The 14,232-nt window shown below is 58.7% G+C and overlaps 1 protein-coding gene across 2 annotated transcripts in view; it reads right to left on the bottom strand.

The window, feature by feature from the left end:
• The window catches only part of PTPRG (protein tyrosine phosphatase receptor type G), a 72,199-nt gene that overhangs the window by 29,057 nt on the left and 28,910 nt on the right, over window positions 1-14,232 (bottom strand). For both annotated transcript variants that reach the window (XM_061574062.1, XM_061574063.1), the window contains exons 3-6: window positions 10,251-10,430; window positions 9,357-9,505; window positions 6,918-7,013; window positions 3,538-3,604 (exon numbers count right to left, since the gene is read on the bottom strand). In XM_061574062.1, coding sequence (XP_061430046.1) covers window positions 3,538-3,604; window positions 6,918-7,013; window positions 9,357-9,505; window positions 10,251-10,430 — 492 coding nt within the window. The remainder of the gene's footprint in view (window positions 1-3,537; window positions 3,605-6,917; window positions 7,014-9,356; window positions 9,506-10,250; window positions 10,431-14,232) is intronic.

The following is a 14,232-nucleotide window of genomic DNA, read 5'->3' as shown; positions in this document are numbered from 1 at the left end:
CTCTCCCACCAGGATCCCCTCTCCCACCAGAATCCCCTCTCTCCCACCAGGATCCCCTCTCTCCCACCAGGATCCCCTCTCTCCCATCAGGATCCCCTCTCTCCCACCAGGATCCCCTCTCTCCCACCAGGATCCCCTCTCTCCCACAAGGATCCCCTCTCTCCCATCAGGATCCCCTCTCTCCCACAAGGATCCCCTCTCTCCCACCAGGATCCCCCTCTCTCCCACCAGGATCCCCTCTCTCCCACCAGGATCCCCTCTCTCCCACCAGGATCCCCTCTCTCCCTCCAGGATCCCCTCTCTCCCACAAGGATCCCCCTCTCTCCCACCAGGACCCCCCTCTCTCCCACCAAGATCCCCTCTCTCCCACCAGGATCCCCTCTCTCCCACCAAGATCCCCCTCTCTCCCACCAAGATCCCCTCTCTCCCACAAGGATCCCCTCTCTCCCACAAGGATCCCCTCTCTCCCACAAGGATCCCCTCTCTCCCACCAGGATCCCCCTCTCTCCCACCAGGATCCCCCTCTCTCCCACCAGGATCCCCTCTCTCCCACCAAGATCCCCTCTCTCCCACCAAAATCTCCTCTCTCCCACCAGGATCACCTCTCTCCCACCAGGATCCCCTCTCTCCCACCAGGATCCCCTCTCTCCCACCAGGATCCCCCTCTCTCCCACCAGGATCCCCTCTCTCCCACCAGGATCCCCTCTCTCCCACCAAGATCCCCCTCTCTCCCACCCCCTCTCTCCCACAAGGATCCCCTCTCTCCCACCAGGATCCCCTCTCTCTCCCACCAGGATCCCCCTCTCTCCCACCAAGATCCCCTCTCTCCCACCAGGATCCCCTTTCTCCCACCAGGATCCCCTCTCTCCCACCAGGATCCCCTCTCTCCCACAAGGATCCCCTCTCTCCCACCAGGATCCCCTCTCTCCCACAAGGATCCCCCTCTCTCCCACCAGGATCCCCTCTCTCCCACCAGGACCCCCCTCTCTCCCACCAAGATCCCCTCTCTCCCACCAGGATCCCCTCTCTCCCACCAGGATCCCCTCTCTCCCACCAGGATCCCCTCTCTCCCACCAGGATCCCCCTCTCTCCCACCAGGATCACCTCTCTCCCACCAGGATCCCCTCTCTCCCACCAGGATCCCCCTCTCTCCCACCAGGATCCCCCTCTCTCCCACCAAGATCCCCTCTCTCCCACCAAGATCCCCTCTCTCCCACCAGGATCCCCTCTCTCCCACAAGGATCCCCTCTCTCCCACAAGGATCCCCTCTCTCCCACCAGGATCCCCCTCTCTCCCACCAGGATCCCCTCTCTCCCACCAGGATCCCCCTCTCTCCCACCAGGATCCCCTCTCTCCCACCAGGATCCCCTCTCTCCCATCAGGATCCCCTCTCTCCCACCAGGATCCCCTCTCTCCCATCAGGATCCCCTCTCTCCCACCAGGATCCCCTCTCTCCCACCAGGATCCCCTCTCTCCCCAGCCACATTCCTCCCAAAGCTCCCCGACGTCTTCTCTCTCTCCCAGCAGTGGAGTCCCATGGGCCCCCCCCCCATTTACAGTTTCCCCTCCCCCCTCTCTGTATCCCACAGCCCGGGACCCTCCGGTTCACGGGCCCCAGTGCAGTTGCACCGCCTGTACACTCACTACTACCTGTACACTCACTACCGCCTGTACACTCACCACCGCCTGTACACTCACTACTGCCTGTACACTCACCACTGCCTGTACACTCACTACTGCCTGTACACTCACTACTGCCTGTACACTCACTACTGCCTGTACACTCACCACTGCCTGTACACTCACCACTGCCTGTACACTCACTACTGCGCTCAAGGCTCCCTCCCATCTGCTCTGCTCCCTTCTTGTCTGTCCTCTGTGTCCCCACGCTCTCCCCAATGCTCGGTCCCCCCCCCCTCCCCGTGGCCCCCCCACCCCCCTCACCGCCACCCCCCCAACCGCACCCTGCATGACGCTAATTAAGCGATTCTCCACGAGTGTGAGAGTGTGAGTGGAGCTCGTCGCACGCCAGCGAGTGACCCGTGGTCCTGCGTATGCGGCGCGTTAGTGACGCACGCGCGCAGCAGCAGCATGGTTATGGGACGCGTGCCACAAACCGTGGCAGCGGCGGTTAATCCGTTAACCTGTTAACCCGTTAACCCAATAACCTGATAACCCATTAACCTGTTAACCGCCCTGTTTACTGCCGTGTGGAGTGTGGGTCTATGGTGCGGTGTGGGTCTGTGGTGTGGTGTGGGGGTGCGGTTGTGGGTCTATGGTGTGGTTGTGGGTCTATGGTGGAGTGTGGTGTGGGCCTATGGTGCGTAGTGGGGTGTGGCGTGGGTCGATGGTGGGGTTCGGTGTGGGTCTATGGTGCGTAGTGGGGTGTGGCGTGGGTCGATGGTGGGGTTCGGTGTGGGTCTATGGTGCGGTGTGGATCACCAGCAGTGTGTTGTGGGTGAGGGTGCGGTGTGGGCCGTTGTGTGAAGGGTAAAGTGATAATTCTGCCAAAGTAGGGGCACAGGAGGAGGCAGCAAATGGATGAAGCAGCTGGGACGGATCCTCCTCTTTCCCACGTTGCCGTGACGATTAACAAGGGACGCAAGAGAAGGGCAGGAGCGGCGAGGGGCTCCACGCGATGGCGGTAACCACGACGAGCACGGGTGGGGGGGGAGGGCAGCACTATGATGGTGGGGGCAGCACGCGGGGGGGCAGCACACGGGAGGCAGCACTATGGGAGGGGGGGCAGCACTAGTGCGCACCCCCGCTATGAAGCTCGACTTCACAGATGTCTGGTTGGGGCAGGTCAGAAAGTTACAACAACAAAAGGCAGTCCGGCAAGAGAGACCCGACACCCGTGCGCTAAACCCACCATCGATCTTTAAACTCGTTTCCTTCATTTACAAGTGATGATCGATTGCGCTAAAAACGACACAAGATTAACTATCCCGGCTCTGACGAGCACACCAGGCTGCTGCTCCCCCCGCCGGAAGTCAGCGCAGCGTTTCACTACCGAGCGGACGGAATCTGCACTTGTGCGCATAAGACCGGTAATTATTTTTTAACGCGTGGGCTTTCGCGAACGATATTATTCAGGATAAAGTTCCGTCTCCGTTGTGATTTGATAAACGAGGGTGGGGGCTCCATTCGGGAATCAACAAAATGTAAGTTTGACGCTGTGGTTAACGGTGGCCAACAGTCGTCCGAGGAGGTCAACTATGAATAAAAAAAAACGTTGATCCCCGCACACTCGCATGATTTCGATGCTCATATCGTCGACGGACGGAGCGAGGGATAGAATTTTACAGATGAACAGACAGACACGTAATTTCCGAATGTACGGATGAACTGACAAGATTTACGAATTTGGACAGATACAATTAAGGACAGAGCAACGAACGGACGGTGGGGAATGAACGGACAGATAGACGGATAACAAGCGGACGGACGGACAAACGTAGATAATAACTCCCGGGGACTGGAGGAAGAAGTTCCCGTCGCTCGCCACGCAAGAGATGCCGGCGGAGGGATACGCACCGTAATGAGCCACGTGCGCCAGCCCATTGGTGATGGGGTCCAGCGCGGGGTTATCCTCATCACGCACCTGCACCAGCAACACCCACGCGGGTCAAAGGTCAAGCGCGCAGTATGCAATATAGGGTAAAGGAAACCGTATTCAAGTGCACACATGCGCACGCACACACGCGGTCAAAGATTGCCTCGATATCCTACACAGGCTAAGGGGGCAAATGCTATTTGTGAGCAAGCGCTGTAAGCTAGCACCTATAAAGGCTGACGCAGCATACGAGAGGGTGGGGTAGCCAGAACCACGCCAGGCCGCCTTTGTATCCCCAGTGGCGATGTTTACACATCGCACCAGGTACTCATTTGAGGCTGAGTCTACCTAAGGGAGGCCCAAGGACCGATTCAGATATTCGTGACTGGTGTTGACCTTGAGCGGGAAATGAACTCTGATCGTTGGGTTCACATCGCAGAGTGCTAACCGTGACACACACACGTGGCACGCGTGACACACGGAATGCCCGGACGAGAATTCGGTTTGAGATGCAGGAGTTGGCACGGCGCGACCCGGGGCGACAGCTGACAGCGCCGGCCGGCGATGAGGAACAACGCGCGGGTGACACCCGTGACAAGTCCGCTCACTCAGGCTGAGTTATGACACGCGCACGGCACGCGCAGACACATTCGCTCGCTGTCCATCTCCCAGACTCCCACGTCTCTCCCACACCGGCGCTTCTCTCTCGCCGTGTGTCGAAAAGGGTCCCGTCTCTCCCCTGCCCCCCCTCTCTCTCTCCCCAACGACATTCCTCTTCTCTCCACCAGCAGTGGCATGGAATTACACCGGGGGGCCGTCTTTGACAATTTCCCCTCTCCTCTTCGCAGACCTCCCCGCGGGGCCGAGTCTGGCACTGCCGCCACCGCCATCACCACAGACTCTCGAGGTCATGGACCTCCGCGTCCGGATGAGAGACACACACACGCCCAGCCCCGTAGGGTCGCCGACAGACACACACGCTCAGCCCCGGAGGGTCGCCGCAACGACGTCGTATCCCCCACTGTGGCTGAGCACAGGCCCCGAAGGCCAAAAATGGCAAGCGGGCAGCAATAACCGGCACTGTGAACGTTGCAATAGATGAAGGGTGTTGACGCCGTCTCTTGATTGTTGGAGTGAGCGAGGTTGGAGGTCGCTGTTCTGAGAGCGTGGGAGGGAAAGAGACGATGATCGGAGGGGGTTCCCAAACAGACCGGCACGATGGAAAGAGAGGCGTTGAGACCTGTCGTGTGGTGACTGGGTGAGAAAGTGGGTGGGCGAGTGAGTGGTGGAGGGGCGAGTGAATGAGCGAGTGTGTGAGTGGGCGAGTGAGTGAGCGGGTGTGTTGTTGTGGCCTGCAATGTGGTGGTGCTGCATGACACAGTGCATGAGATGGTCCCAGTCCATCTGGGTCACGTTGTACAGATATACAATCCACTATCGACGCGTCGCTCGTTTTGCATAACACCGTTATGTAACAGCTGTTATCGCCATCCGTTTCATTCCAGTAAATATTTGATCTCCTGATTAAATATTTATGAAACGGCAAGCGCAATAATTTTAGTTTTAAACAAGTCGCGATTGGATATTAAATCAGCGCCGCGCACGTTTCCCAAGTTAATTGACAGCAACTCTCGCTAATCACTGTGGGATTGGCAGCGCGCGTGCGGGTTCTGAACGTGGTGAAGCGCAATGGCTATGACGGTCAGCCCGCGGAGGGCTAACTTGTGTTGGCAGAGGCACTCCATTCGCAACTGGGATGACGGACAAACGCGAGAACGCAAAACAACACCCGTCACAATGACAAGGTCAAGGGGAATTGGTGTGCGGTGGCGAACGCCATGCCGCGTGGACTGGTATCGCTCCGTCCGTGCAAAACGCTTCCACAGGGATCCCACAGAAGCAGGCCCTGACCCCGACTACGGCCTGGGGCCTGGGACCCCGGACCCCATTATTGGATGTGGCCATGGCAATGACACGCGGCGAGGCTCTCCTGGATAAATAATGCCTGTAATAGTTGTTGTTGTTGTGGTTGTGGTTATGATTGCTATTGACCCAGACACCCACTGCGGCGGTCTCCCTCTCGCCATAACTCACAGGTGGCACATAAAGACATAAGCACTGCGCATGCACACACACAAACAAATGAGAGCCGAATCGATAGCCCATTAGCGCCACGCGTGGATGGGAGCAGGAGAGCCGGTGGCCACACAGGCGGACGGGGCGGTACAACCGGGACGTGCGGTGCACCAGGATGGGACGAAGCGACCGGGGCGGGCGGCGCAACTGAGACAGACTGCGAGGGGTAGAGTGAATGGCCAATCCAGTTATCCCATTATCTGGGTACCCCTTTACCAAGGTACCCCATTATCCGGTTACCCGATTACCAGGTTACCCCATTACCCAGGTACCCCTTTAGCAATGCACCTCCATTACCCAGTTGCTCAGTCATCGATTTACCTTGTTGCTCTGTTACCCGAGTTCTCATCAACCCGTTACCCCATTCACCAGGAACCCCATTAACCCGTTACCCGATTCACCAGTAGCCCCACTACCCAGTTATGTGTTACCTTGTTACCAAGTTACCCCACTAGCCGATCACCACATTACCCTGTTACCCCTTATCCGGTTATCTGTCAATTGGTCAACCAGTTAGCTCACTCACTGGTTATGTATGTGCAGTGACATAAATGGGGTCACTATGGCGGTTACCGCCAGCTACCGTCACAGGAGTGGAGCTGTGCGTCTTGGGCCTCTCTCGGGCACCAGAGTTGGCATGCCATGGAAGGGGGCCCTAGTCCTGGTGACAGCGAGAGAGGTCGGTTGAGGATGTGGCAGTCTGGGTGACCCCGAGAGGGCACGTGACCGGACGAGGTGGCAAGGGGGGCCCAAAGGAGGAGAAAGGGGCACGTGAGGTAGGGGCCAGAGCCTTCGGGAAGGATCTGGAAGGGGGCGTGGGCTGGCCACGCTACGGCCGATAAAAGCCGAGCCCCGAGCCCCCATCGGGGCTGTCCTCTGGAATGCACCCTCGGCGCCACGTCTCTTCGATCTTTGGTCTTCGCTCGGCATCGTGGGTCAGTCAGAATGTTACTGACGGACCCGGTTATATAGTTACCCTGTTGTGGTCTAGTTACCCTGTTGTGGTCTAGTTAACCAAGTGTACGTTTATGCAGTTACCCTGTTGGGGTGTTATAATACACGTATTGCCTCCAAGTCAAGTGTGTGCCTCTGTGAAGAACACTAAATATGTATATATGTTGAATTTCTTCCACACCATACATAGTCAACCATGCTAGTCAGATTTCACCCAGACATCCAATCACCTGACTACCTCATTTCCCCTTTACCCTGTTGCCCGCCCCACCTGAAAGAGGATGGCGATTGCGGCCATGCTGTCCCCACTGGCGATGGCCTGCTCCAGGCTCTGGGAGGTGTTGGGCCGGTACAGCAGCACCTGCATCTGTAGGAGACACACGGCAGCGGCAGCGAGTGAAGCTGCGTCACGTCTGGGAGGCTCAACCTGGACGAGTGGCGAGCAGGCAGACCCCCCTCCCCCTCCCTCCCTCCCTCGGTTGGCCCATCCCACTTTCACACAGCCGTGCCCAGTCACAAGCGCTGCCCACACAGAGAGTGGCCTCATCACTACAGGGACTCCTGTACTTACAATCGAGTTTGGTTCCAGAGGTCTGTTCACAACTCTGTCGATTCCAAACATGTTGTACGGCGTGTACACTAAACACGGGAATCGCTTTAAAAGTTGTATTGTCGCCTGTAGATGCCACTGATTCTTCATGTTCTGCAGATGTAGATGCCACCACTGCCATCGATTGCGCGGCGGTTGCACTTACGACTCTTGGTCCGAACAGGCAACTGGACATTGGGACAGGTTTGTTCGTATCTCTGAAAGTTCGTACGTCGAATATTCATAAGTAGAGGAATCCCTGTATTTGTGATCTAGGCCTCGCCCACGACTCTAGTAGCTCCACCCACTACCCAGGTAGCTCCACCCACTACCCAAGTAGCTCCACCCACTACCCAAGTAGCTCCACCCACTACCCAGGTAGCTCCACCCACTACCCAAGTAGCTCCACCCACTACCCAAGTAGCTCCACCCACTACCCAGGTAGCCCGCCCCCCTGCCCGCATCATAAGTGGAAGAAGAGGCCAGAGTATGTGAATGCACACGTCAAACTGATGAAGCGATGAATCGTCACTCGCAGCACAGGGGGGGGGGGGGGGGGGCCCTGAGGACCCCGCTGGGCACCACCGGCTGCTGCCCGACCTCCCACACCCCCCTCGTGCGGATCCCATCCAATGAATTCACAATGCGAGGAAACGAAAATCCGCAGCCATGGTTTCATACACAGCCACACCCCAGGTCCCCTCCACATGCCCCTCACCACACACTCTCCTCACTCACCACACACTCTCCTCACTCACTCACCACACACTCTCCTCACTCACTCACCACACACTCTCCTCACTCACTCACCACACACTCTCCTCACTCACTCACCACACACTCTCCTCACTCACTCACCACACACTCTCCTCACTCACTCACCACACACTCTCCTCACTCACTCACCACACACTCTCCTCACTCACTCACCACACACTCTCCTCACTCACCACACACTCTCCTCACTCACCACACACTCTCCTCACTCACCACACACTCTCCTCACTCACCACACACTCTCCTCACTCACCACACACTCTCCTCACTCACCACACACTCTCCTCACTCACCACACACTCTCCTCACTCACCACACACTCTCCTCACTCACCACACACTCTCCTCACTCAGCACACACTCTCCTCACTCACCACACACTCTCCTCACTCACCACACACTCTCCTCACTCACTCACCACACCACACACCACAAATACACCACTCCCCACATGTAAACCACACGTACACCACACAAATACCACACACTTTCCTCGCTCACCACACGACACACCACATATACCAACCACACACCAACAGATGCCACATAAACCACCACCCACACTCCCCACAGACCAACTTCACCATCCCCACACACCACACTCACCACAACCGCAATGCACTACTCACGCCAGCAAGCAACCATTCACTCGGAGGCCACAAGAAGAACGGGGGACATAACCGTGGCAGGGCTGTCACCCCTGGCCCGGCACCGTGGTTACGAGCGGTTAACGAGGGTTTATAAGCGGGAGGAGCGGGAGGCGGCGACGGTGAACAATATGAAATATTAAAGGAGCTGGAGGCAGACGGGCGGGCGGGACTGTAAGCAAGCGGGAGTGCGTGAGAGCACAGAACGTGAGCGCGTGTGTGGGGGACATTGTGAGTATGTGTGTGAGCGGGTGTGTGTATGTGAGCGGGTGTGTGAGTGAGCAGGTGTGTGTGGGTGTGTGTGAGAGTGAGCGGGTGAATAAGAGCGAGTGGGGTGTGAGCGCGGGTGTGAGCGGATGTGTGGATGTGTGTGTGAGAGCGAGCGAGCAGAGGGTTCGTGAGGAATCGATCTCTCTCTCTCAGAGCCGAGCCGGCCGCCCGCTCGGCAGAGCTCATGAAAAATGGAGGTGAGGAAACGAGGAGGGGGGAGGCACGTTACTGCTGTGACCTCTCCTTGTTACCTGTCCTTGGCGGCACGCCAGCCCTGCTGCTGGTCTACGTCCCACCGCCACTAGTCCCACGGCCACTAGACCCACGGCCACTAGACCCACGGCCACTAACCAGAATTCCACCAGTCCCCACTGCTAACCCCACAACCTGTAGCCACTGCTCGCCCCCGCCGCTCGCCCGGCCCCCACCTCGAGCGGGTAGGCCTGTCCATCGAGCCGGTGCTCCGAGCCTTGCGTGTCGTTGCAGCGCCCCCAGTGGAAGGAGAGCTGGGCAGCGCGGAACCGCCCGGGCAGCGCCCCGCTGCTCACAAAGTAGTCCCCCGCCAGCGCCACCTCCACTGCCATGGGGGTCGCAAAGGGGTCGCACGGGGTCACAAAAGAAGGCACACGAGATTTGCAACACCGCTGCACGGCCCGTTACAAAATCATCAGGACCCCGGACCACCATCATAATGATGACAACAACGAGCACCGGGAACAGGTCGCCAGGGGTCACACGGGGGTCAGACCGTATGCCCCACCGTCCCATGTCGCCGTGTCTCGGTTTGTAGGTGGGGACGAGGTGAGACAGAGAGCATTACCAAGTAGACCGTTAGGGAGCTCTCTCTCTCTCTCGCGGTACGGGCGGACGTCTGGTACTCGCCCCATGCGAACGATGTGTGCACGCGCTCGCGGTCACACGTCATTCGCGCGTGCTCACACAAACTCTCACACACTCACACACAATCTCTCATATAGCCTTTAACAGACTGTAGGGGCAAGTGCGGTTAGTAAACATCAATTACGGCCGGCACGACACACGAGGGGGTGGGTGGCCAACACCACGCCCAACCGCCTTTGTCTCCCCAGCGGCGTTGTTTACACACCACACCAGATACTTATTTCAGGCTGAGTCAACCTAGGGGAGGGCCCACGGCTGGTTCAGATAAGTCGTCACCGGTGTTGGCCGTGAGCGGGAATCGAACTTGGGTCACTGGGTTTGAAGTGCAGCGCGCTAATCTCTCCACTACCGCTCCCCCCACCAACCCAAAACAGACTCTCACTCATTCCTCCCTCTCCCCGTGAGATGCCTCTGAGCCTCACCGCTCTTCCCAGAATTCCTCAGGAGCAGCTGCCGCGGTGTTCTCCTCTTCCATCCCTCCAGTACCATCCCAGAATGCACTGCGCTGGGTGTGGCCGCCACCGTCGAGATGTCTATGGGCGACTGGCGCGATGAGTTGCATTCTGGGTAACTTCCGGCCCAATTAAAAGGCCCAAATTCACCTGTTAAGACACAGAGGGTTTGCAGATGTTAGGGGGAGGGAGGAATTCATGTGGATGTGAGGGAGAGAGAAAGAGGCGGGGAGGATGGGAGAGTGGGAGACACAGCAAGCATGACAAGTTGAACAAGGCGAGGAGCAGGGAGGGGCGGTGGTGGACAGGGGATTAGGGGGCCCTGTTGGCGGCTGGGGGTGACATCTGTGACCAGGACAACAAAACATCCCCGCACCCCCCCCCCACCCCACGTGTGTAAGCGGAACGGCCCATGTTGCCCTCTCCGAGATAGAAAACCAAATGGGATAGAGAGGAACATCTCGCGGCACGGGGGAGACGGGCTCACGGCGCGCGAATGCGGCGTCCGGAGCGGCCAAACCATTCCGCAATCAGGGCTTTTAATTTGAAGCGGTTGGGCCAGGACAGCGGCTACTTTGAACGAGAGGACGATTCCTTTAAAAAATCAGGACAAGCGTCCACCCAGAACCAAGGGGCGTGCAGCGAGAAGGCACTGCGATACCCGTGATGGGAGGCGCGGGCCGGGTCAGTGAAGCCGAGCCGGCACCACGGAGACTCTGGGTTTGACTCCAGGTCTGGGCAATTAAACCTGTGATTAAACCTGTGATTAAACCGGGGTTCTCAAGCGCAACAAGCTGATGAGTCTCAGCCCGGTTACCACTCACTTCCACCGAGACCGATAGACTTGCATAGAGACCCATACACTCAAATAGAGACCCATAGGCTCACGTTGGAAACTGTCCACCCGTGTTTCTGTAAATAAATGAAACGCAACGTTTCCCAAAAGTCAAGGCAATTTGTATTCATAAAGAGTGTGAACGTGGCAGTAAAGTGCCACTGCTTGCCGTGAGCGTTCTGCACGGCACCAACAGCAAACCCGGAATTTAATCTGGAACCGAAAATCAACAACAAAACCTTTCAACAAAGTCAACCTCCCAGAACCAAACTCCACGCCCGCCTGGCATGGGGCCAGTGGCACCACCGGCAAACCGCCACGCCAGAGCACATCGACCACACGAGCACACCTGGCTAAACACAACCACTCGCTCCACCACGCTCCCCAACCACACCTCGGAATACCAACCCCACCACGCTGTCCTACCCCACCACACTCTCCCCAGCCCCACCACGCTGGCCTGCCCCACCACTCTCTCCCCATCCCCACCACGCTGGCCTGCCCCACCACTCTCTCCCCATCCCCACCACGCTGGCCTACCCCACCACTCTCTCCCCATCCCCACCACGCTGTCCTACCCCACCACTCTCTCCCCATCCCCACCACGCTGGCCTACCCCACCACTCTCTCCCCATCCCCACCACGCTGTACTACCCCACCACTCTCTCCCCATCCCCACCACGCTGGCCTACCCCACCACTCTCTCCCCATCCCCACCACGCTGTACTACCCCACCACTCTCTCCCCAACCCCACCACGCTGTCCGTACCCAACTCTCCCCTCCCACCACGGTCTGCCCCCACTCTCTCCCAGCCCCACCACGCTGTCCTGCCCCACCACTCTCTCCCCAGCCACACCACGCTGTCCTGCCCCACCACTCTCTCCCCATCCCCACCACGCTGTCCTGCCCCACCACTCTCTCCCCATCCCCACCACGCTGTCCTGCCCCACCACTCTCTCCCCATCCCCACCACGCTGTCCTGCCCCACCACTCTCTCCCCATCCCCACCACGCTGGCCTGCCCCACCACTCTTTCCCCAGCCCCACCACGCTGTACTACCCCACCACTCTCTCCCCAGCCCCACCACGCTGTACTACCCCACCACTCTCCCAGCCCCACCACGCTGTCCTGCCCCACCACTCTCCCAGCCCCACCACGCTGTACTACCCCACCACTCTCTCCCCAGCCCCACCACGCTGTACTACCCCACCACGCTCTCCCCATCCCCACCACGCTGCCTACCCCACCACGCTCTCCCCATCCCCACCACACTGTCCTGCCCCACCACACTCTCCCCATCCCCACCACGCTGTTCTGCCCCACCACTCTCCCCATCCCCACCACGCTGCCTACCCCACCACGCTCTCCCCATCCCCACCACGCTGTCTGCCCCACCACGCTCTACGAAACCCCACCGTACTCTCCGGATCCCTCCCCATCACGCCGTCAGGGTCCCGCTCCCCACCCAACGCACTCTTCAGCCGGCTACCCTCCACGCTACTCGGCCTCACCACTCCGGCCGGCCCCAGCACACCGCACGAGACAACCGCGGCGCCGCACGCACGCAGCCCGGCGCCAGCGCGTACACACGGCGTGTCGGCGCGGGGCGCGGGGCACGGTCTGATAACGAGGCGCTAATATTGAATCCCCGCCGTGGCAGATTACAGAACCTCGGGGTCAACGCGCGGCTCGGAGGGGAGGAGGCTCCCGCCACGCACGGAGACTCGCGGCCCAGCCCGCGCAGAAGCTCACACGGCCCTCACCGGCTCTGTGAGTACGCAGTGAGTACTCGCCGCTCCGGAGAGCACTCGTGATGGCTACAGTACTCTTTGCATCGAGGCTTGGGGCCTAATTCTCCAGAAATGTATTTGAGCATCTTACGATTATTTTATCATTCTATTCATTCCCCAACCCGCTTCTTCTTATAATTTAATGAGTGTGTTTACAGATTTTCTCTGTGAGTGTGTTTGTTTTATCTGAACTTATCTAGTGTCCTTGAATCTCTTGGCATGGAAGACACTCTCTAAATAAAGATTCGTATCATCATCATAATCATTGTGCCTGCGCTAATGCTCCCGGCTTCGCTGTTCAACTCTTGAACCACCACAGTCAATCGCGTGGCTGGGATCGAGACAGCCTCTCAGAATCGTTGTGGGGTCTGGGGTGGGGGGGTGTTTGAGGCTTTGGGGTTTGGTTGTTGGGGTGGGTGGGGGGAGCGCCCCCCCCACTCCATCTCCGTCCATCACTGCTTCTAGCTTCGGCGGAAAGCAGGAACACAAACGAGGAATCCCACCGCATGACGGCCGCGGCCATCGGGCGCCTGTACCACACCGCACCCCCACGCCAGCCCCCCACCCCCAACTCCATCCCACCACACAGCCCCCCTCATTCACCCTACCACACCACCCCCACCACACTCCAGCTCCACCTAGCCCCACCACTCTAGCTCCACCACGCTCCCCTTGTCCCACACCACTCCAGCCACGCCACCCCAGTCCCACTCACGCCAGCCCCTGCGGTGAAATCTCTGTTAATCGGCTACCGCCAGGGAGTTGCCGGCTCAAAGGACGTGACTTGCGTGTTCACCACCGTCGTCGTCGTTTCAAGTTCAGAGTCAAAACAAACGAGCCGACTGCGAGCAGTTGCGTGAGCGTGCACAATACGCATCAAATCTCGACAGTCACCGCAACGAGCCGTGATCAACAGACTGTTGGACGAAGGCCACCTCCATCCCCAAACCACCTCCATCTCTCACGGTGGTTCCCTCGGTTCAGACGATCCATCCGGCGTGCCGCCCGTGGTTTGGCCGATCCCGTCGCTCCGTGTCCCTGGCGATCTCGTCAAGTTGAGATCGCTAATTAATAATTATTAACGATCGGCGTCAAAGGCCAGATGTCATCGGGCAGTCGGCTCGGCGCGCGAGTCAACATTGGTTTAACGCGAGGGTCGCGAAACCGGGGCCAAACGGCGAGTCGTCCCAAATGAATTCTCGCTGAACTTTCCATCGACCATCACCACCACGCTCGCCACCCACACCGCGTCCGGTGGATGACGCCAAGGGTCGGCAGCAGCAGCAGCAGTAATGGAAGGCAGCAGTTTCAGCAGGAGCATCATCA

This window comes from Lethenteron reissneri, chromosome 54 (genome assembly GCF_015708825.2).
Source record: "Lethenteron reissneri isolate LAM-NWPU_2019-01 chromosome 54, ASM1570882v1, whole genome shotgun sequence".
Taxonomy (NCBI): domain Eukaryota; kingdom Metazoa; phylum Chordata; class Hyperoartia; order Petromyzontiformes; family Petromyzontidae; genus Lethenteron; species Lethenteron reissneri.
Note: the sequence above shows the minus strand (reverse complement) of the source record. Positions and strands in the feature narration are given on the sequence as shown.